The sequence below is a fragment of the Gadus macrocephalus genome, chromosome 9 (assembly GCF_031168955.1).
Source record: "Gadus macrocephalus chromosome 9, ASM3116895v1".
Classification (NCBI taxonomy): domain Eukaryota; kingdom Metazoa; phylum Chordata; class Actinopteri; order Gadiformes; family Gadidae; genus Gadus; species Gadus macrocephalus.
The window spans coordinates 16322098-16346463 of record NC_082390.1 but is presented as its reverse complement, the minus strand read 5'-3'; the positions used below and the strand labels follow the sequence as shown (position 1 = coordinate 16346463).

General features: G+C 44.5%; 1 protein-coding gene and 1 long non-coding RNA gene across 2 annotated transcripts in view; one reads left to right on the top strand and one right to left on the bottom strand.

Annotated features, from left to right (window-relative positions):
* LOC132464669 (uncharacterized) overlaps positions 1 to 24366 on the top strand; it is a 299834-nt gene that overhangs the window by 70709 nt on the left and 204759 nt on the right. The window lies entirely within an intron of this gene.
* LOC132464662 (cytosolic carboxypeptidase 4) overlaps positions 1 to 24366 on the bottom strand; it is a 101928-nt gene that overhangs the window by 43816 nt on the left and 33746 nt on the right. Inside the window, 9 exon segments of the mRNA XM_060061165.1 lie at positions 2243 to 2332; positions 3034 to 3114; positions 11296 to 11595; positions 12351 to 12435; positions 12958 to 13198; positions 16270 to 16386; positions 18179 to 18252; positions 20281 to 20443; positions 21160 to 21368. Of these exon segments, the coding sequence (XP_059917148.1) occupies positions 2243 to 2332; positions 3034 to 3114; positions 11296 to 11595; positions 12351 to 12435; positions 12958 to 13198; positions 16270 to 16386; positions 18179 to 18252; positions 20281 to 20443; positions 21160 to 21368 (1360 nt within the window).

The window sequence follows — 24366 nt, the reverse complement described above, 5'->3', positions numbered from 1 at the left end:
TCTGTCTGTCTGTCTGTCTGTCTGTCTGTCTGTCTGTCTGTCTGTCTGTCTGTCTGTCTGTCTGTCTGTCTGTCTGTCTGTCTGTCTGTCTGTCTGTCTGTCTGTCTGTCTGTCTGTCTGTCTGTCTGTCTGTCTGTCTGTCTGTCTGTCTGTCTGTCTGTCTGTCTGTCTGTCTGTCTGTCTGTCTGTCTGTCTGTCTGTCTGTCTGTCTGTCTGTCTGTCTGTCTGTCTGTCTGTCTGTCTGTCTGTCTGTCTGTCTGTCTGTCTGTCTGTCTGTCTGTCTGTCTGTCTGTCTGTCTGTCTGTCTGTCTGTCTGTCTGTCTGTCTGTCTGTCTGTCTGTCTGTCTGTCTGTCTGTCTGTCTGTCTGTCTGTCTGTCTGTCTGTCTGTCTGTCTGTCTGTCTGTCTGTCTGTCTGTCTGTCTGTCTGTCTGTCTGTCTGTCTGTCTGTCTGTCTGTCTGTCTGTCTGTCTGTCTGTCTGTCTGTCTGTCTGTCTGTCTGTCTGTCTGTCTGTCTGTCTGTCTGTCTGTCTGTCTGTCTGTCTGTCTGTCTGTCTGTCTGTCTGTCTGTCTGTCTGTCTGTCTGTCTGTCTGTCTGTCTGTCTGTCTGTCTGTCTGTCTGTCTGTCTGTCTGTCTGTCTGTCTGTCTGTCTGTCTGTCTGTCTGTCTGTCTGTCTGTCTGTCTGTCTGTCTGTCTGTCTGTCTGTCTGTCTGTCTGTCTGTCTGTCTGTCTGTCTGTCTGTCTGTCTGTCTGTCTGTCTGTCTGTCTGTCTGTCTGTCTGTCTGTCTGTCTGTCTGTCTGTCTGTCTGTCTGTCTGTCTGTCTGTCTGTCTGTCTGTCTGTCTGTCTGTCTGTCTGTCTGTCTGTCTGTCTGTCTGTCTGTCTGTCTGTCTGTCTGTCTGTCTGTCTGTCTGTCTGTCTGTCTGTCTGTCTGTCTGTCTGTCTGTCTGTCTGTCTGTCTGTCTGTCTGTCTGTCTGTCTGTCTGTCTGTCTGTCTGTCTGTCTGTCTGTCTGTCTGTCTGTCTGTCTGTCTGTCTGTCTGTCTGTCTGTCTGTCTGTCTGTCTGTCTGTCTGTCTGTCTGTCTGTCTGTCTGTCTGTCTGTCTGTCTGTCTGTCTGTCTGTCTGTCTGTCTGTCTGTCTGTCTGTCTGTCTGTCTGTCTGTCTGTCTGTCTGTCTGTCTGTCTGTCTGTCTGTCTGTCTGTCTGTCTGTCTGTCTGTCTGTCTGTCTGTCTGTCTGTCTGTCTGTCTGTCTGTCTGTCTGTCTGTCTGTCTGTCTGTCTGTCTGTCTGTCTGTCTGTCTGTCTGTCTGTCTGTCTGTCTGTCTGTCTGTCTGTCTGTCTGTCTGTCTGTCTGTCTGTCTGTCTGTCTGTCTGTCTGTCTGTCTGTCTGTCTGTCTGTCTGTCTGTCTGTCTGTCTGTCTGTCTGTCTGTCTGTCTGTCTGTCTGTCTGTCTGTCTGTCTGTCTGTCTGTCTGTCTGTCTGTCTGTCTGTCTGTCTGTCTGTCTGTCTGTCTGTCTGTCTGTCTGTCTGTCTGTCTGTCTGTCTGTCTGTCTGTCTGTCTGTCTGTCTGTCTGTCTGTCTGTCTGTCTGTCTGTCTGTCTGTCTGTCTGTCTGTCTGTCTGTCTGTCTGTCTGTCTGTCTGTCTGTCTGTCTGTCTGTCTGTCTGTCTGTCTGTCTGTCTGTCTGTCTGTCTGTCTGTCTGTCTGTCTGTCTGTCTGTCTGTCTGTCTGTCTGTCTGTCTGTCTGTCTGTCTGTCTGTCTGTCTGTCTGTCTGTCTGTCTGTCTGTCTGTCTGTCTGTCTGTCTGTCTGTCTGTCTGTCTGTCTGTCTGTCTGTCTGTCTGTCTGTCTGTCTGTCTGTCTGTCTGTCTGTCTGTCTGTCTGTCTGTCTGTCTGTCTGTCTGTCTGTCTGTCTGTCTGTCTGTCTGTCTGTGTTTCTAGGTTTGAAGGTGTGACCATAACATACATTTTCTGAATACGGGAGCTTTATTATCCACCTTTGCTTTTGTTGTGCCAAAAAACATCTAGTTTTAGTTCTGTTTGTGTCTGTGTATGTGTCTGTGTGTGTACGTGTGATCGCCGAGGATAAGAGTTATGTATGCGTGCGTCTGTCTGTCTGTCTGTGTCTCTGTGTGTGTGTGTGTGTGTGTGTGTGTGTGTGTGTGTGTGTGTGTGTGTGTGTGTATGTGTATGTGTGTGTGTGTGTGTGTGTGTGTGTGTGTGTGTGTGTCGATGGTGCCACTTACCTCCGGACCTTCACAGCTTTTCTCAGATTACCACTCTCAAACTTGGAGAAAAACCTCAGCGTGTCCGGCTGGTCATTTATACACTGAGGACTAATAGGGAGGGAGGGAGGGAGGGAGGGAGGGAGAGAGAGGGAGCGAGAGAGATAGGGAACATATACAGAGCTCACTTTGACATTTCAATTAAAAGGGAGGGAAAGTTAATTGGACAGGGGGTGAAAGAAGGGCCAGGAGTAGGAAAAAGGTTAGCTGATGCATACCATTTAGTAGAGTAAAATAACTATTAAATGTATATATATATATATATATATATATATACATTTATATATATAAATGGTATGCATCATCTAACCTTTTCCTATCTATATTTATATACACATATATATGATGTGTTTTTGATGCTTCGTGGCATTAGCTAAACAAAAGCCAATGAAAAGCTTGTTTCAATTAACAACATGTAAATTGTATTTTGTGTTCAAGAGTGCCTGATCTGACAACATTTAGTTACCACACTGGTTTGAAATCACACTACAACCTGGTCTCTCTCTGGAAAGAACAACATCTATCAAACGTGTGTGTGTGTGTGTGTGTGTGTGTGTGTGTGTGTGTGTGTGTGTGTGTGTGTGTGTGTGTGTGTGTGTGTGTGTGTGTGTGTGTGTGTGTGTGTGTGTCTGTGTCTGTGTCTGTGTGTGTGTGTGTGTGTGCGCACCTGTGTTTATGTGCACCTGTGTGTATGTCTGTGTGTGCGCATCATTATGCATGTGATTGGGTTAAGTGACCTGGCATGTACTTACCCTGTGTCTTCCAGGTCAAACACCACCTGGTTGATGACGTCGTTGTCAAACAAGCGCTGGATGTCCTCCAACACCTTCTGTCTGACAAAGAGAGAAAGATTCACATCCGCAAGCCAAGTGACACCTATAGGAACACTAAATCCAAGCCATGAGGACAGTGTTGGCTAAATGTCATTATAAAATAGCATCCACCCACAGGTGGCAGACTGAATAGTGTGAGGTTAATGGACGGATGGTCGGACCCTGCTTTACCCAGCAACCTGTTTCGCTTTATTGTTTTTAATTAAATGAAAATTACTGTAAATGAAAATAAAAAAACAACATGTTCTATTTTTCAGTGAGGTACAAAAAAAGGCTGCTTCATAATTCAACTGTGAAACAGAGGGAGGCAAAACAACACGGTCTCGGTTTAGTTTGACAGCAAAGTGATTATCCAGTGTGGGTCACGCGGTGATAACAGCAGGTAAAACACATTCGGGCTGTTTTTGGGGAGGGGGTTCGGGAAACTATGTTTATTCGTCCGTTTTACGTATATAGCGGACTATTGTGTTGTCAATAGGTGTCATGCCCTATGGTAAGGCAGGTTGTAGATATCCCGTGCTTTTGACAAAATAAGTTAGCAAAACCCAGCATATCTGAGGACATAAACCAAGCCTGATTCCTCATTGGTTCAGGTTTTTCCCATCCACAGCTAGAGTCACAGCTATAATAACTAAATGTAGATCTGTAACAATGGATTCCTACAGTACCCATACGGAGATCTGTAATAAATTGATCGGTAGAAACCATATGAATATCTGTAATAAGAGATATGCATACTCATAGATATGTTATTATAGATACAGGAAGCATACGTAGCTTTGGAATAATAGATACAGTAACATCATGTTGATTTGTAAAAAGGGTTGACAAAGAGTCGAGGGAGGTTGTGATTTTAGTAATGAAATCATGAAAGAGATAGTTATTGTTACATGAATACGATATAAATACTTGAGCATGACTTGACACTGTATGATCCTGTACGTGTGCACGCACAGCATGCATAGAGCGTGTACAGTCAAGCCGAGTTACAGTTCCCAGGGCCTATACCTTAATGCAGGATTTATCACTATCTTAATGGCTAACGTCACATGGCCTTCACCTGGATCTGCGGTGTTAAATCATGGGATGGGATGGAGGGATGTAAGGCCTGGCCCTGTAGTGGAGACATAGCTGCTATAATAAGTAGGCTCAGGCTATTCCTGTATGGCCTTGTCTGGCGGAGGGTGAACTAATGACTGTAGCAGGTATGGCCCATACAGTAGATACGAGCCTAATGATTACGTCCCGCTCTTCCTTATTCAGTTCCGTAGTCTACTTGATAGCAGGACAGGAACAAGAAGTCTCGGCTGTTTGTTTGCAAAATAGAGATGAGAACATGGGGTGATCATAAGCAATATGGAATCAAAAGCCAGATGTTTCCGTTTCAGTTGCCAATGGAATCAAATTATTGTTGGCCGAGAAAAACAGGTCCGCTCGTGCAGTAAGAGCTCCAGACGCAATAACAACACTCATCCGACACTTGTTTTCAGCTAAAGTCTACGGAGCTAATGCGTATAATGCACTCTTTGATGTAGAGGGTGTTTTTTTTATACAGTGAGCCTCAGTCCCACCCCTATGCAGACGGCCCACCAGCCGCACATACACAGAGAACTGGGGAAGATGAAATCAGGCAAACTGGGGCGAGTTTTGCTCACATCCCGGTACTCATGTAATTAAAGTATTCCCACTCGTACCTCCTTTGTACATCAGTAGGCCGTAGCAGTGAGTGGAGAAGTTGAATCGAAACCCAGCCTTCTGAGTCCTCCGTCGGAAGCCTGATTAATAAATAAGGAAGCAGTTGATCTGTGAGCTGGGGTAAACCCGTGGCTGGGGACACGGCCACCAAAACTACTTCCTTCTTCCCATCTTTTTTTTTTTGGCCATCTTCATCTCATTCCTGAGACCTTCATATGCCAGGTCTCAGGAAGCGCTGGGGTCGCCAATGTGATTGTAGTCCATTTCCAATTATTTTCCTTATGATTCACCAAAGGAATGAATGGGAATGCTTGATGCACGTTCCTTCGGCATATGCGCATGTGACTTAACGCTATGCAAAGCCACTGCCGGACGCTGTGGTAATAAATCCATCTTGCGTGATCAGTATGCCTTTCTCAAACAGTTTCCTTTGGGAACAGAAAGTCATTTTATTCCTGATCCCTGAGTCCACGAAACGTGGGGTCCGAGTTGCTCCTTTGAATCTAGATGACATCTTCATTTTCGTATATTTTTCTTACGTTTCACTTCATCTGTAAAATGTGTGCCCTTTCTCCTCGAAAGTGATAAATGATTATGAAGTTTCTTCAGTATCTTACTCCCCAAACACCAAAGTATCTGCATTCTGCAATGTAGGATGTTTCCCACATCTTAGTATTGCCAGAGGCGGTGTTTAATCTGCCGCACATAATAATATAATAATATGTCAAGTGAAAACAAATGGGTTAATCCCAGCAGCGGGCCACCTGTGTAAACGTTGAGTTGGCACTACCCTACAATTCAAAGCTGGAGTCGTGAGTTGTTCCAGAGCCTACTTGCTCAATACTTTCTGAGATGCCTTCAACCCTCCAACTGTCTGAGTATTTGTCATCTCATCTCTGTGAGTTTATTCAGAGGCGTCCCGGAAACCCCTGGCAGGCCACTGCTCCCTCTCTCTTGCTATCTTGCCTCCAAGCTGTCTCCCTCTCAAGCCGTCTCACTCTCAAGCCGTCTGTCTTTTCTCTCTCTATCTCTCTCTCTCTGTCTCCCGCTGTCTCTCCCCCTCTATCGCTCTCTTTCTCCCTCTCATCCTTTAAATCTCACTCCCCCTCTCTCTCTCTCCCTCTCGCTCTCTTTCTATCTCTCTGACCCAGTTCTCCTTCTGTTCTTTGCCATCAGCTCAGCAACTCAATCTCTGTTCTTCTCACTATATTTGTCTATTGGTGACTCACCCTACCTCACTCACTAACCTATTCACTCATTCACACCTTCACTCATTCTATACCTTCCCCTTTATTGTATTTTCCTGATGATATCCTTACACACAGACACAGACACATAAACGCGCACGCACACACATACATACACACACACAGACTGATGATGGGATGCGTTTTATCTGCACATATAAATTATAAGGCAAAGCCAATGAAAGCTAAATACACTGTATATCAGAATGAAATGCTGAGCCATATATAGAGCTTTAAAACACAATCAGTACCACTCTATTATAGGCTACGTCTACATACATGTTGGGCTGTTAGTGACGAATTTACTGCATGCAACCCTCGTATAGCCGGAGGTCTGTGAGGATTCATTTCTAGGCAGATAGAAAAGCATTCCTGCCTTATAATACATGGAGTCTTATCTGACTAGCTGGAGACCCAGGCCTCTATTGCTTCTTACACCAATTATTTGATGGTGGTCGAGTGTAAACATTGCAAATCCCATGCATGGAATTAAGCCAATGAATAGGAATATGCAGCAGTGTGCACGTTCCCTAGATGTGCATGCACCTTGTAGTAGGTATGGAAATCGCCATAACAGTGGTCTATTTCTTTTGTGTGTGCCTGTGTGCCAGCATGTTTGTGTGGGCTCTGAGGGAAGACATAGAGAACGGAGGAAAATAATGTCCATTTAAAGAGAGACGTAAAGTCGGATACCTCAAGATACATGTTTAATATTAAAATAATATAACTGCCAATTTATTCTTGATTTTAGCAGCAGCATTCAGTACAGAAATTTGATAACAGATGTGCATTTCAACCGTGACACACACACACACTCAAAAAGACACACATACACACACACACACACACACAGACACAGAACGAGGCATAGCCAGACAGTTTTTTTTTTAGCTTAGAGAGCTTGAAAGGTCTCTTGTATTACCGTGGCCTAATCTTATTCTACACTTGGGACAATTTACTCACAAATGTAGCACTGGCAAAATAGCCTTAGCATTAGAGATGTTAAGGGACTGTAGAATACGCAAAAAAATAAAAAGCATTATCCCCTTTTTCCATATCAGTGCAGACAGACAGAAAACATAATTAGATAAAGTTCAGAGTGAAATTGCGTCTTTAACATTTTTAAATGTCAGCGTCTGTTGGCCTCTTGAAAGTGCTGAGAAAATGTCTCGGAGGAGAGACATAAAGAGAGTGCATTGTGAGAGAGGCGCTGGCCCGCGGGACTCGAGACACAACCCCATCCCTAGTGGCAAATACAGATGTAGACTAATACACTGTTGTGAGTATAGTTTCAATATAGACACACACACACACTTACACACACCTTGATCTCCATCACAACGTGTAAATAAAAAAAACATAATCAATGCACTGATAATCAGTTAATGCTCTAAAAAGGTAAGGTAAGGTAAGGTAAGGTAACTTTATTTGTACCCGAGGGTAGATTTGGTTGCAGGTAGAAAGAAAGAATTGGCTGCTTGCACACACACGCAGACAACATTAACATCATCGACAGACGGACACAAAAGTGACAACAGTGCTCCAGACATAGGAACATGGATAAAAAGCATACAAAAGGGTATTACTATCAAAAGATAAATAAATACTAAATGCAAGCCATCATGGCAGATACAAAAAACAAGGTCAGAATAAATAAATAAATAAATAAAAAGATGAAGAAGGCCATACAATCCATAGGTTAATAAGTTAGTGTGTAGCTTAATTACTTACTTACTATTTAACGTTTTGACAGCTGAGGGAACAAAACTGCCTCTGTATCTCTTTGTTTTGCAGGCAGGCATTTTGTACCTACGGCCTGATGGGAGAAGTTGAAATTCACCATATGGTGGGTGGTCCATCTTCTAAGATAGACCCAGCTAGTCTATGTAGCTGCCTTGTATGCAGGGATTCTGGGTTCAGCTGTGGCTCTCCAATCAGCCTAATAGCCCACCTCACGATTTGGTTCAGGGAATTCTTATTTTTTAGGGATAGGTTACTAAACCAAGACACCAGGCTAAAGGATATGACAGATTCAATGAAGCAGCGGTAGAACATGGTTAGCATTTTACTGTCAATGTGAAACGATGAGAGTTTCCTCAGACAATATAAACGCTGATTCCCCTTTTTGTACACAGCTTCGCAGTTTGTCTCAAAGTTTAGCTTATTGTCGATGATGGTCCCAAGGTATTTATAGTTATCCACACACTCAACAGTCTGACCCTTTATGCTGGTGAGTTCCTTAGCACTGGGGAGTTTCCGGAAATCTATGTGCATGTGCATTGAAATGTTCATGTGTAGAAAGGACCTATCGCACCAGTCTACAAAATCCTGAGCGACTGGGCCATGGCCTGTTTCATTCCCTTGTAGCAGGCTTACAATGACAGAATCATCTGCATACTTACATACAATACATGCAATACATAAAATAAATCTGTCTTCTCTTTTGCTGCGGCACTTGTTTCTGTAAAGGATGAACAGGAGAGGGGACAAAACACTGCCCTGAGGGGAGCCAGTGGAGGAGCAGATCTGGTCAGACAGTACTCCATTGACTCGCACTCTTTGCGTCCTATTGGTTAAAAAAGTCTAAAACCCATCCAACAAGATTTTTACTCAAATCAAATTGCTCTAAAAGTCTTTCTGTTAAAATGGGGGGTTGAATTGTTTTAAAAGCAGAAGAGAAATCTATAAATAAAAGCTGAGCATGTGTTCCTTTTCCTTCCAGATGTTTAAAAAGCATGTTCATCAGAGTGACTGTGGCATCCTCGACACCTCTATGTGGCCTATAGGCAAACTGCAATGGGTCAATATATCAAAAATGTAGGTTATTGTAATTTTCATCATACATTTACGTTTATTTATTTAGCATGCACTTTGATCCAAAGCGCCTAAATGCAGACCATCCAGATAGGCAATCAAACTGGGAGGAAATCCAAAGAAGTGCAGGCAAGATTCGACAGGACAACTCGACCGGCTCGACTTAACAGCTTTAGAATAGCAAAAGCAATCAGAAAAACAAGGAGAGTCGATGGTTCTTTTTTTGTCTATGTTTTGTTTTGTTTTGTATTCGTGGTAGTCGAATGTGCATAATAGGAGCCAAAGTTCTAAAAAATAAAACAGATGGAGATTGGGAGATGGGGTTTATGCAGGGATTCTGAATATCAAATAAAGCTAGGTAGCTTGCTTTACCTTCTGGGCAGCACACATAGAGAGAGTCTGGACCGTGAAATAGTTTCAGTGTTTGGAGTGCGCCGTTCATATAGCCTTGTGAGTCCATCCGATCTCCCAAGATCTTGACTGGCCTCAAGCCTGTTCCCCTTCAAAAAATTAAAAAATAATAGGTCCAATCCGTTCTCAAGGGAAGGGGGTTCAGTTCATGACCAACTAGTCTGCTGGATTTAAAAAAAACAAAAGCGGAGCCCAAGGAAAGGGTAGCAATCCTTCAAATTAAAACTGGAGCAATTAAAACGGTTTTATCTGCAATAGACCGAATAACGATGCTAAAAAATGAACAGAAATCTGCACGGAAGGCTTTTATCAGAGGAGAATATATTTGACTTCACTCTACGCAAACTGAATCGGCAAGTAGGCACGAGTGTCACTAAGTTATTTAATCTGATTAAGGAATAATTCACAGAAGGGCTCAATCTAAGGGAACGAAAACACAGCAATTCTTATTTCATAGGATGATACACAAATTAAAACACACTTATGAATATTATATTATAGTATATATTTATTATATACTGGCAGAAGTCCATTCTGCCAGATCCCACTAACTTCTAGACACTGCACCTTCAAGCAGCACTATTTTAAAACCCTGACGACGGCTGTTCCATTACACTATTGGCTGCAATCTTACAACTCACAATTTTCATAAATCCTGTGTTCTGATTTTAAAACCCACATCTAAGCATACGTGCACGTGTATTGTACGACTTGCAGCATGTATGTAAACGAGGCAGGGCGGAAAAAAATCTGTGTCGACAGCTAGAGAGAGATGTAGAGACACACAGAGAAAGACAGAGAGGGGGGGAGGTCCAAAGGAGACGACATGTCTGAAGCAGTAAATGACTGGAGAATAACAGAGCTGTGAGGTTATGACTACTGTCAGGGCTTAAAGAAGACACATCACTAATAAAGGAGAGAGTAAGAGCGATATCACTGCAGGAAAGAGATGAGAGGGAGAGAGAGATGGAGGGAGGAAGAGAATGAGAGAGAGAGAGATGGAGGGAGGAAGAGAATGAGAGAGAGAGAGAGAGAGAGAGAGAGAGAGAGAGAGAGAGAGAGAGAGAGAGAGAGAGAGAGAGAAAGAGATAGAGGTGTAGAGAAAGAGAAAGACACACTGGGAGAGCATTTGAACGGAGAAGAGGCTATCAGTGCTGTCACATCTGGCGAGGAGAGGACAGATAGGGTGGCAAATAGGACAGCGGGGGACGCTCAGAATGATGAAAAGTCCTAGGGGCCATGACGGCTACAAGATTGTGTGTTTGTGTGTCTGTGTGTGTGTGTGTGTGTGTGTGTGTGTGTGTGTGTGTGTGTCTGCATGCGTACGTGCGTGCGTGTGCATGTGTTTGTGTTTGTGTCTGCGTATGTGGGATGAGGGGATGTCTAAGATGAGAGATAAGAAAGATGAGCAGGCCATTTACCTACATTTCACTCAAACCCTGAAAAGCTACATTTCACATTTGGCCGAAGGCGTATTGTGTTCTTAAATCACTGTTCGCTCAGAGTGAACAGATCAATTTTTTTAATGGGGTCAGAAAGGAAAGCATAGTCAAACACTGTTGATCCGGGTTCCTTGAAGTTCTTTGAACTACAGAGTGGTGTGTGTGTGTGTGTGTGTGTGTGTGTGTGTGTGTGTGTGTGTGTGTGTGTGTGTGTGTATGCATGTGTGTATGTCAATGACTCATTCATGCCCACACCAGCTATATTATGTGTGTGTGTGTGTGTGTGTGTGTGTGTGTGTGTGTGTGTGTGTGTGTGTGTGTGTGTGTGTGTGTGTGTGTGTGTGTGTGTGTGTGTGTGTGTGTGTGCGTTGGTGTGTGTGTATTTGTGTGTGTGTGTGTGTGTGTGCCGCGTGAAAGTCAACGCGTGTGTCTGTATGCACCAATGCTTGTGAGTTAAATCGAACCAATTCAAAACACATGGATCATATTGAACGGCCATACAAGAGAGAGTGCCAAGCAGCTCTCTCGATGTCTCTCTCAAAGACATGGAGAGACCGACAGAGAGGCGGTACCTCTGCACTGCGGGCCCGCGCGGCGCCATCCGCTCCAGGCCGGGGGGGGGCAGGTGTCCCCAGAAGTCCGGGAAGGCCAGGATGCTGAAGCCGGGGATGGAGCTGGTGAGGGCGGCCGCCGCGCGGTACAGCTGTGGGTCGTGGTGGGGAACGTGCGCGCCGTGGCTGGCCAGCAGCCGCTCCACCAGGCTGCTCTGATGAGCCTCTTCCCTCCTCTCCTCCTCCCTCTCCCCCTCGTCCACCTTCTCTGGCCCCGTCCCGTCGCCGTCGGACCCCCACTCGTGCGGAGTCCTCTCTTTCCTAGGAGGGGATTGGAGGATTGGTGTGTAGGAGGCCTTTTTGTTTGGGTGCCTTTTGTTGTTCATTATTGGGGCTTGCACAATAGGAGCACTGACGCACTGGAAATGTAGCGCAATGTTAGGGAGCCAAACCGAACATGTATTCTTTCAAAAGCCTACAAACCTGAAAGATGTGATATTAACGTTCATAAAATCATTGCGTGAAGGGCCTCTGTTTCGTAGGAAGCCCAAGCACTTAATTTCTGTGTGGGCTGATGGCGTGAGAATATGAGCAACAGGTCAAGCAGTGCTTTGCGATGCATGGAGCAGGACCTAAGGAGGGTTCAAGCAGCACTATATGAGGAAGATGGATAAGAATGCTGCAGTCAGACATAGAAGGCTGCAGACGTGGGCAGTTTGCCTGATGAATCAAGGTTGGCAACCATTACGGATGTTAATGAAGGAGAAGTTGTGGCTTTGAACTCTTCTTGATTTGCCTTGCGTTACCTTATTAGACCCCCTTTCCATTTTGTCTAAAAATATAAAAACTATCTGAAAACATGTTTCAGAAAGGTATGAAAGAATTTGCCAATTGAAAGGACAACCATTGAAAGGACACCACTGAAGCCAAACATCTAGGCTTCGTCCAATAGTGTTTGAACAGATTAAACCCTTTAAACACAATTGACAGGATACCATTGGACGAATCCTTGATTTTTCTTTTTCGAGTTTTTCCTTTGGATTGATTTCAAAGAAGGATGAGTGTGGTCCACTTACGTCCTGTCTTTGCTCTTTGTCCCACGTGAAAGGCTGCTGCAGATGGACCCCCGACTTTGGAAATCACGAGGCTCCAACTGGGCAACTGGAGAGAGTGAGAGCAGGAGAGAGTTACAGAGAAAGCAAGAGCAAAAGCAGAGCGTTAGAGAGAGATTGTGAGGATACGAGTGAGAGCGAGATATGGAAGTGAGAGAGAAAAAGGGAAAGAGAGAAATAGAGTGAGAGTTAGTTTTTTTATTTAAATGTTATTAGTTTTGGCAACCATTCAGTTTAAGGGCTCACACAAATTTGCCCGTGATTATCTAAAATCTCAGGATTTTAGATAATCAGGCCTTAATAATCATTCAGGCCTACTTAATCATTCAAGTGGGTTTTAAGACAAGATACGATGTTCTTCATTCTGGGGACGACTGTTTCAAGAATGACGAATTCGATGAACAATCCCCACATTTTCACCTGAAAAAGCATGCACAGAGTAATCATGTTGCAGTGCTATTTCACAAACCTCAAAAGTCATGGATTGACTCTAAAACATACAGTCTACAGTTGTTGTCTTTTCAGGTTCATTGTGCTGAGGTGCAGACCTGTTCCCCGGAATAGTCCTGACCTTGTGGGCCTTCTCCTGCTGTGTCCGGGCTGCCTGGGGAGCTTCCCGATGAGCTGCTGCTGGGTGAACCAGCACCTTCCCTGTCCATTCTCCTCCCGTCTCTCCTGAGACATGTTGGAGGAGGACGAGGAGGAGGAGAACAGCTCAGAAGTAAAGCCTCCTCATCAGACGATGATGATGAAGATGAAGCTGTCGATGACGAAGAGGAGCTCTCCTCGGGCTCAGAGCCAGATTCCAGTTCCTGGGGGAAACATGTGTGTGTGTGTGTGTGTGTGTGTGTGCGTGTGCGTGTGCGGGTGCGTGTTTGTGTTTGTGTTTGTGTGTGTGTGTGTGTGTGTGTGTGTTTGTGTTGGTGTGTGTGTGTGTGAACGTGTGTGTGTGTGTTTATTACATAAATCTCATGCTTCCAATTTCCATTCAAACACAACAACTGATTTTCTGGAGGGGAAAGTTTTGCTGGAAAGTATAATCCACAACGTATCATTGTGTTCCTGAAAATTGAATGTATCGATTCAATTGACATGAATATGCATTGACTCCTGAATAGCATTTGGTTGTCCTCCTTCATAGAAGCACTACTTTAAACCAATAAATACAGCGTCACGCTATCCCAGAGCAGAGATATTGCTATACAGCACAGCCCAGATGGAGAGATAAAAAGCCTCCACTTTTTAATATCGCTGAGCCAACACCTAGAAAAACACGAAAAAATATCAGCAAGAAACAAAAATGATCACCTCAGTAGCAGAATATGTCAGTTATGTCTGTCATATTTCAGTATCAGCAAATGGTAGAGCAATCAGGGCCAATGATACCTATCGAAACAGCCACGTTGGAAATTACAGAGGGGAAAGAAGTTAACAGACGTGTACTGGTGTTAAATCTTAATGGGATAATAACATTATGGGGCCAAGCAACAGCCAATGACATTATATAGCATTATAACGTCCTTGACTGAATATATGAAGTGCATATATTGATGTACAGATAGGCCGATAGCATTCAATTGGCCGTTTGCATGTGTGAGTGTGTGTGTGTGTGTGTGTGTGTGTGTGTGTGTGTGTGTGTGTGTGTGTGTGTGTGGAAGGCAGTGGAGGGTGGGGCACAGTGGACAGGTTGGCTGAACCAGCACCCCTCGCCTGGGTAGGGTTATACATCTTGCTTAAGGACTTGACAGAATCTGCCAAGGGGAATCAAACCCAGAACCTTTTTTTAGCGGTGGGATAGCATCTCTGCTCGCATGACTCTCCCCAACCATAGATATCACAACTTTGCATCCGAGAAATCATTATGTTTTCGGAAAAAAGTATAGGTCGCCTGAAATGTGGCAGCGTGTTCTAAAAGGTTACTGTGACGGGCGCTAAAAACAATATGGCGGCGTCCTCATCATCACCCATGCGATGTGTTCAGAAATAAGAGACAAGAGACACATCCCCTTTCAGATAAAGTCAAGCCAGAGACAACATAACGAAACACGAAAACGTGTCCCACTCAAAAAGCATGTTTATATTACATCTTTTGACGTTGTTATAATAACTGCCGCATACGCAACCAGGTGTTCGTATAAATAATCTCCGACAGCCGTGAGAAGTAATGAAAGAGCAGTCATTATGGAAAGAGGGAAATACCTGCCTCTTCTGTACCCCATCACAATTACGCGCATTTAAGCTGTCAAGCGTGTCGCTTTACATTCTTTTGGGGGTGAAAGACGGCGCTTACAGAAACACTAAAAGTGTTTCATCATGACGTCGGCCCCGTTTTCTCCCCTTTTTCCCCCCCCTCGCTGAGCCAACGCGTCTCTGCGGCGCGGCGATATGTTTGTTAGTGAAAACGCGCGCGAGAGAGAGTGTGCGACCTATTAGCAAGGCATTATCGCATTTATCACGAGTCAAGTCGGATGCCATCCCGGGCTCCGCCGCGTGAAACATTACCACAGCCCGCGCGGCTCATTCATTACCCGCCATCTGTCTCTGTCGTATCCGCAGCCAACGCGCCACGCTATTTCTGTCTCTGTCACTCGCTCATGCATACGCTGACAGACTCTCGCGCTCCCTTCGCTGTCTCCTCTTCCTCCTTCCTCTTCTCTTTTAGTCTTTCTTTCTTTCCGAAGCCCCCCCTCCCTCTTCTCGACATCACTCATGTCTGTCTTTGATGATAGCCGTGTAAGGCACGGTGGTAATTATCATGTGTGATATTAGGCCTTGATCCCCCTCTCTCTCTCTCTCTCTCTCTCTCTCTCTCTCTCTCTCTCTCTCTCTCTATAATCCTTGCTCACTCTACTGTCCTCTCTGCCCTAATGAATCATGTCTACCTGCGGTAACAGCTGTGTAAGTCATGATGATAATGACCATGTATGATTAGAGAAAAGAGGCACCAGCCCTACCTCCCTCTCTCCCTCCCTCCCTCTCTCTAGCTCCCAGGCAAAAACACGCGCACAAGCACACACACACAAGCACACACTCACATTCTAGCGTGCTCTTTGTGTGTCACAATGCTTTGTCCCCCCCACTTTCAATTCATTTCTTGTACAACTCATTTAAGTGACACAATCACCCAAACATTTTGTTGTCCTCACTGATGTATGGAAAACCTCCCAAACAAATTAAACATGACTTAAAAGGCGATTGAGGCTAGATCAATTTCATAAATTCATTATAGAAAAGTATTGCCTCTCCTTCTTCTAATGTATTGCCTATTGACATATAGACAGCGTCTAATATGCCATCATCTACATCTAATGAATACCATTGTCCATTTGTATAATGGACTCTAATCCCTTCCACATTGACACCATGGGCCCTATTTTAACTGTCTGAAACGCAAGTGTGATGGGCCAAGCGCAAGTAGCTTTGTGGGCGGTTCTACGGCGCATAAATGACTCTTGCGCCCGGCGCAAATCTAAAAAGGGTTGGTCTGAAGTAGCCTAACTACCCGTATGTGTGGTTTGGGCGTAAATGCAATAAAGTTGCAAACTAGCAACGACGCATGCGTCAGTGTAGAAAGTCAATTGCGCCGGATGCAAGATAGGGCCCCATGGGTTATTCATGTATGTGTGTTTTCATGTATTTTTTCTGTTACACAATAAATCTGCTTAACCTCTGCTGCTCGATAAAAATGAATGGCCACCCTGCTGTCGTTCTTATATATTGCTGATTGACCTGGTCCGCGAAACGCTTGCCGTGAGATTCCCAGCACAAAGTCACTGCTAATGATCGGTTCTAGGGCTCTTAAGGAGATGAAGCTGATTTCAACGAAACCTCAGCCACACGTACAAAACCCTGCATGTTGGTACGTTCTGACAACAACACACACCTGGAAGTCGTGTGTGAGCTCCGGACAGAACAGGCTGTACTGCGCCAGCTGTTCTCTGGGGCGGTCAGGCTCGGGGCGACTTCTAAGGGTGTTCAGGTCCGTCTCCAGGTCATCGTCCTGGAGTCACACACACACACACACAATCACGCATGCGAGCAAACGCAAACAGAACACACCTTAAATGACTCGTATGGTCTCAAAGATCAGTGAGGGCTATCTTTTGTTATGTTTTCATAGTAGCGCATTATTACAATCAGACACAAAAAAGCGAGCATGTCTTTGACCTGCTCACTGGAATATATATGTATTTATAGATGGATAGCCATCGACTGAAAGATGCTTAGACAGGTGCCATTGACTTCCCAATCCCATTTGCTGTTATGTGCTTTTAGATGGAAGAAAGACACTAAACATAAGTGTCTGGCAGAGATGTCTGCAATCAGACTTTGATGATTTGATTGTACAAATGTTGTTTCTTTCACACACTGAAACCATGTAGCTTATTTTGTGATGTAGACAGACAATCAGATACCAACAATGTGGGCATTTGTATGGTTTATGCACACACGCACGCACGCACGCACACACGGACACACACACACACCCACAGTCTACTCTCCTCTGATCCAACACAGCTCCTGCAAACCCCCTCCTTCCTCATGGTCTTCCTCGATCGCAATGGCAAAGCTACTCCCCAATCTCTTCGTTTCCCTCTCTTGCTCCTTTCCTTCCTTTCAGTCCTTTCATCGTCTCAAATCCAATGCTTTTCTCCGTCCTCTCTTCTTCCCAAACCTCCCTCAGATCCCTCAGCCCTTCTGTCCTCCCTGGGTTTGAGCTCTGGTTTGACCTCATCCAAACCTCGTCCCGGCTCTCACTCTCACTTACTCTGTATTCTCTCTCTCTCTCTCTCTCTCTCTCTCTCTCCCTCTCTCTCTCTCTTCTCTCTCTCTCTCTCCCTCTCTCTCTCTCTCTCCCTCTCTCTCTCTCTCATCTACCCCCTCTTCTTTTCCCCCATTTACATTCTCCTCCTACTCCTCTCTCCTTCCTTCCTGCGGCTCATTATCTCCACCACCTCATTGCAGATTAATGGCAGGGATGGCTGGGGAGGGAGGAGTGGCCGGGTGGGACAGTAGGGTGGTGCGGGAAGTCATCCCAGCTCGCCGTGTGGCCTATCCTCAGCACCTCCACATAATGACGCATTGTTGCAGCACCAGATATGTTCGAATACTGCGACATGTCATTGTGCACCGGCAGATTTCACAGACATCGTCGCCCATTGCCTATCATCGTCCACAAGTGCTATTTGCGATCCGTTTTCCCATTCACTAACCCATTCACAACCTCCACTCATCGCACTTCAAAGCTTGCTTTCTCTCCCTGCCGGCCTTCACGGCCTGCCCGCCGTCCTTCACCCTGAAAGCCCGTCCTCCTCTCCATTCCCCTCCATCCATCCCCCGGCAGCTTCTCCATCTCTCTTCTTTTCACACTCGCGCCATTGTCAAGTTGTTCATTTTTTATCATAATTCCACAACATTCCTCTCTCTCCTTTCTTCCTTTCAATCATGGCCATGGCCTGTTGGCTTTTTAAAATGTGTTTCCCTTCTCCCTCCCCATCTCTCTCAACAATCAAGTGGCTGCGCATTTATTCGAGAGGGTCTCTCGCACGTCTTTGCCGAAGACGTCAATATCGAACGCGGGCGAACCCTCTATTTTATCGTTCTCCTTTTTCAGTGATCATCTCTGAACTATACAATTTTCAATCCTTTGGCATTGCTTTACTCACTCTTTCATTCATCTGAACACATAGCCACACAGCCACGCAGTCCACAGCAAACTGGATGGCGGTTTGGCAAATTAAATATATTGTCACAAAGGAACGCAACATAGACACGCTGAGTAGGTCACTCACAAAGTCCTTGTTCTCACTCTCTTGGCTCCCATCTTCATTATCGTCATCCTCGCTCTCCTCTTCGCTGCTCACAGCTAGACACAGAGAATGATGCATGTTACATGTGTGTGTGCTCGAGCGTGTGCCTGCGTGTGTGTGTTTGTGTGTGTGTGTGTGTGTGCGTGTGTGTGTGTACTGTGTGCGCATATGTGTGTTTCATTCAAGTGAAGGTTTAGCTAACCCTGATGTTACCCTTCTTTCCCTAACTCCTCTGTTCAGTTCATTTCGGTCTTTCCTTCTTTCACTTTCTTTTGAGTTTTTGTTCTCCCTTCCCAATTGCCTTTCCTTTATTCCCTCTTCTCCACAATCCTTCATTCTCTCTTGCTGACCCTCCCCCCTTTCAGCCAAGCTGTAAAGTCCCGGGCCGGTAATCACAGATACTTTTATTGGCTGTGCGTTACAAAGTGAAGGTCAAGTCGAAAGCTGTATTGTTTCAGTGTGGGCACTTTATTGTACAGTTTCCAGTTTTAACCTGAAAAACATGTAGGCAGGTTCATAAGTCAAAAACTGAATATAAGAAGAACAACAATTAAAATCAAGCTACGTTACAACAAATCAGTATTTCTATGAATGTTTAATAAATGTGTTTTTTTAAATCGGAATATTTGATATTAAGTTATACAGTGCAGATAGACAGCAAAGTGGCCATGTCTCCTAATTTCCCCTCACTATGATGGCAGCATATTTAACTTTATTCCATAGAATGTCACACACCCTACAGCGTCTAATTTGTATCACCATGGGGGATAATGCCTGAGATTACATTAATGTCTAATTGTTTCATTCATCTTTCCTCAAAATATCTTCATCGTCCAATCAACATACTTACAAATTTTGTCGATTTGGCTTCCCGCAGAAATTGTCTTCCAGATAAATGTATGTATTCAGAACGATAGCATTGCTTCTGCACTTCACTTCACGCATAGTTTGGCTGCTGGAGACCAAGCTGGAGTTTACTATTTAGATACCAATATCTTAATATCTGGCACTGTACCCACTGAAGGCAATTCACTATGAGTGTTGGTGAAGACATATTTCATTAAGGATATCCAAGGATATGCCAGGAATATAACAGGACTGCTACCAATGCTACTATTACAGCACTACTACTATAACTACTATTTCAACAACGCCTATAAAGGTCTGTGTAGAAAACCACCCAAGAGGACCACAAGTGTAGGTTGCCAGATAATTCTTGCTCTCTAAAACTAGAACTTTAGCACAATTCCAGAAAAGGCTGGAATTGTGTTTTCGATTTTAAAACCCAAAGGCCCCTCTCAACCTCTGCTTAGAGATGCGTGAGTATACCAGACAGCAGACGCAGCAGCGTTCCTCAGTGGGTCACCACGCACCCTTGAACCTCATCTCATCTGATCTGTCAACACCGAGAGAGATCACTGCCCTGCATCTCTGAACACTGGCTTTGATCCAGAGCGCCTTTGCATTTCATTACATACACAGTGACACAGAGGAAAGAGGGCTCGGAAGTGCTGCTGTGTCTACACGCGGCTGGGAGAGGCTTGTGTATTGCGGTATTAGGGTTAAGGTCTACGGCAAAGTTATTTCCGGTCCCTTTTTCCTATGAGTGTATGTGTGCCGGTTAACGGCCCCAGGAGCCAGAATGATAAGAACATTGATAAGGAGAACGAAAAGACAGAAGCAAGGAGAAGTTTTTTTTTAAGAAGAATTGAATGAAGCTATATGAAAAACACGTAAGGGGAAATGGATATCCTCTAAACACAAGTCCCTACCCCTCTCTCTCTCTCTCGCTTTTATCCATCTGACGGAAACGGATATTGCTCCCTCCAAAGCATACCCGGAAGTCCCGCCCCCTCTCTCTCTCTCTCTCTCTCTCTCTCTCTCTCTCTCTCTCTCTCTCTCTCTCTCTCTCTCTCTCTCTCTCTCTCTCTCTCTCTCTCTCTCTCTCTCTCTCTCTCTCTCTCTCTCTCTCTCTCTCTCTCTCTCTCTCTCTCTCTCTCTCTCTCTCTCTCTCTCTCTCCCTCCCTCACCATTAACGCACATTTGGAGCATCAGTCCTGGGTAAGGTTGTTATTGATATTTACCTGTGCTGCCCAATGCGGCAGCGGGGTACTCTCCCCCGGGCAGGGGGAAGGAGTAGGCGGAGTGGTCGGATCTCAAAGGAAGGGGTGTTTTAGGTTGGCAGCTCCTCATCAGCTGAACCGAGGGCTCCACCAGAGCCTCCGTGCCTGGAGAGGACAGACAGGCCTGTAAAGCAACACACAAAAACAGAACAAATAAACTGCATGTAAACAACCATTCAATAGCTTGATTTCAAACTGCACTCCTACTCGTGACACCAGGGACGTCGACCAGAAAAATGAAATCCTGTTTTCTATGACTTCCATTATGTGGCTTTGGCTGTGGAACATCGCTGTGATTCTGGTGTCTGTTGAGAATCTAAAAATAATCGGAAGCATTCTGTCATTTGTTGCCTAGACAGCCCAGATATATATTTATTATATATTTAAATCCATGCTGTGGGAAACATGTTGCAGCAGTATTTTTGCAATAAATAGGCCACGATAAAAGCATTGGCAATGCTATAAAAACATTGTCTTTTATTCATCACATGTGTGCATCCGACACAAAAACCCTGATCATAATGACTGAGGGTGAGCCGGTATTTCGGCCAAAATGAAATTGTGTGGTGGAAGTCATCTTAGGGAACTATTTTCTTCCCTAAGATGTATCCCCATTGTTTTCTGGTCTCATTTAGCCACTTGCTACCGGAAACACTGGAAACAGACCAAAAGTTGGCATGAAACAACCGTGAGCCCCTATTTTTGATTCCGACACGATATTGGCTTCCACTGCAGCATTCTCTATGTTAAAAAATAAAAACGCTGTGGAAAGAGAAAAGCCCACATAAGACAAGACGCGCCAAGGAAGGATGGCCCGGGCACAGCCAGAAAGAGAACAACCTGTGTGGTTTGGAACAGGAGGCGGATCCCCCCATGGGCCAGCACGGCCTCCCTGCCGGCAGCGCTGTGGGCGACCTGATGGAGGCATCGCAGCAGAGCGAGGCGGATCCCGATGGCCGCGTGTCCCACGTCCCCGCTGTGCCAGTCCTGGTAGAGAGTCAGCAGGCCAGACACGTAGCCCTTCGACACCGCCGCACGCACGTTCGCCTCTGAGGAGGGGAGGGTAGAGAGAGTGTGACGGGGGTGGGAGATGCCGGTTAGCTGTGCCGTGTTGCGTCGTGCGAGACGATTGGGACAAGGACTGTTGTAACGGCGGCGGTCGGACAGCATTGCGGGCGTTCACATGCGATGTTGACGTTTTTAATGACAGATATTTGTGAATCCCAGGGGCGGACAATTTTTTTTTGGGCCTCAAATAAGAATCGATAATACGTAAAAAAGAGAATGGTTGAATACCCATAAGTGACATCACTTCCTGCTGAAATGACGATATTTTGAGCAAGTCTGAGACTTTTGCCAGTGCGGTATTCTATGCTCCAGAGTTTGTGGTGCCCTGCAGTTTGCAGTTTTTGCTTAGTTGCTCGCTATGTTTGCCTTAAGGACCCAGTGGAGAGCCTAACTGCACTTTTGACTGAACTTTTTAATTTGACGCTTAATCCCTGACCCCAAATAAATGCTGTTAAGGATGTAAACATTTTGTGTATACATTGTAAACAGGCCTGACCAGCTCAGCCACAGGGCTCCAAAGAGCTCTTAAGAAGGATCCAGCAACTATTGCAATAGGTTGATGGTTTTATTGGTGCAGTACAGACCCACGTTGTCATCTATAAATGGAACTGTAATTCAACCAGAATAATTAAGAAGACATTCCTGCATACATGTAGCATAAGTTCTGGTGAGTGTTACGTCAATATATATTAACATAGGCACGTATGCACATTTGTACATGCGCGCGCACACACACACACACACACACACACACACACACACACACACACACACACACACACACACACACACACACACACACACACACACACACACACACACACACGTATTTATAATAAAATCTTTGATCAATTCCAATCAGGACAGAAAAACCCAATCCTTCTGGATTGATTATAAATTAATCTAAATGACACGTACAAAGCACAAGCTAAACTAATATAATAAAATATAGAACTCTCACTTATCTTACGCCTAGTGCTTCTGTTCTCATTATTTCTTCTGTTTTCTTGTGACCTTTTAAATATTTATTGGCCTGGTAGTTTCTACAGTGTCTGAAGCGCGTTTAGGTTCAATCTAACGTTGATGAGCCCCATAGGCTCAGGTTACCTCGGTGCTGCTGCATGTGGGCCGAGGTCCATGCCAAAGGGACCATGCATTATCTTTACAAGCAGCCATGTATGTGCAGCGGTCAGATCCAGCAGTGTTCATACTATGGTAAGAAAACACAGTCGCAGCTCATGAGTTATCAATCAGCAAAAATATAACGACTTGATATCTATCTGGTAGAATAATTTGTTTGCAGACTGGAACTGAAATCAAGTAATATATTATTTTATGTGGATTATGAAGAAAAATATGATGATACAACTGAAGAATGATAAAATAATAAATTAAATGTTAAAAAGAATGATGTTATAAGTTAGACATGAAAAATCAGAAAATGGGAAAAAACTGAAAAGAATGTGTCCTGAATAGGAATGCACTGAAATCCGAAGTAATTCCATTAGAAATGCACGCACTGAACCTTTATCAGGTAGGCCCATGTATTTGGTGCAGGTGCTTCAACTCTTTTAAATTCTAACAAAATGTTTTGACTCACAAAAAGTATCATCTGGGAACCGCGTTTTAAATTGCAAATTATTGTGGTTGGGTGGGTGGCTGTGCGTGTGCGTGTGCGGGTGTGTGTATGTGTGTGTGTGTGTGTGTGTGTGTGTGTGTGTGTGTCTGTGTGTCTGTGTGTCTGTCTGTGTGCTTAATGCATTTTCCAAGACAATATAGAGGCATGCAGTTCCGTTTTGATGCTGAGTGGAAATTTGCTGGCATAATGAAGTGAAATGGGCAGCAAAACGCAGTCAAAAAGCCACAGGAGACTTGATTTCAAAACACCATGCTGTTATTCTGTGTCACCATGAGGAATGTTTTCATGAGGATTTTCAATGCCTGAAGGCATAATTAATAAAAAAGTTTGGGCTGTAAACACACACACACATACACACACACACTCACACACTCAGACAAGCACGCACGCATGAACGCATGCACACACACACGGATCAAAGCATCCGCTGAGGAGAGCCAACTGCTGATTCATTGTGTTAATGTGTGTCCACAGAAGCACGTCCACGTTCATGTTCAAAAGATAAATGACATGCAGTTATGTGTCTGTGCGTAGGTGCGCGGACGAGAGCACTCAGTGAGTGTTGTGGCAACGTAAAACCGCATTATAAAAAAACCTTGAATTAAGCAATACGGAGAAAAAATAGAGAAATATCTCACTTATATGGCCCGCAGTTGCGTGATTTATTCCTAACCTGAATGTTTCACTCACACGGGATTCGAAATTTTCATCACTATAGGTATTCATGTTATTTTAGATGTTGTTCACATGTTCAAAGTGTAGGTTAGTCCTATTTGGTCATATACAATCATTGAGTGTCTGTCATTTCTTAGAATGAAGGCAAATAAACGGTTACTGTGTGTCAGTTAGTTGATTCACAATTGGCAAATGACAAGTCCTATCAGTCCATATCTGGAGTTGGAAATGTTATTCAGGTAAATTACCTGTCGAAAGTTTCCAGATATCTTAGCTATTTGTGTTCTCTCTGCCTTCCTTTTCATATTTTATCTCACAGATCTGCCAGTCAACGTCAATCATAATAATGATCATATATTTCTCGATCTGACTTTGGCTTTCATTGGGTATTGTCTCAGGCTTCAAAACAAACATCCCATAACCAAACAAAGTCTTGCTGGCAGTAATGTAATGATCCTCTACATGCCGAGTGAAATCTGTGCTTCTCCTATGACTTCCAATATGACTCAATCCTGCCTTATTTTTAGATGTGCCATGTTAGAACTGTTCTTCTGCCGGGCCTGGACTACATGGGGAGGCTAGAGAGGGAATGAGCTTTTATTGATTTCTAGTTGACAATAAAAAACTGAACTAAACAAAAAACTCACAGCCTTGATTATTCTTGA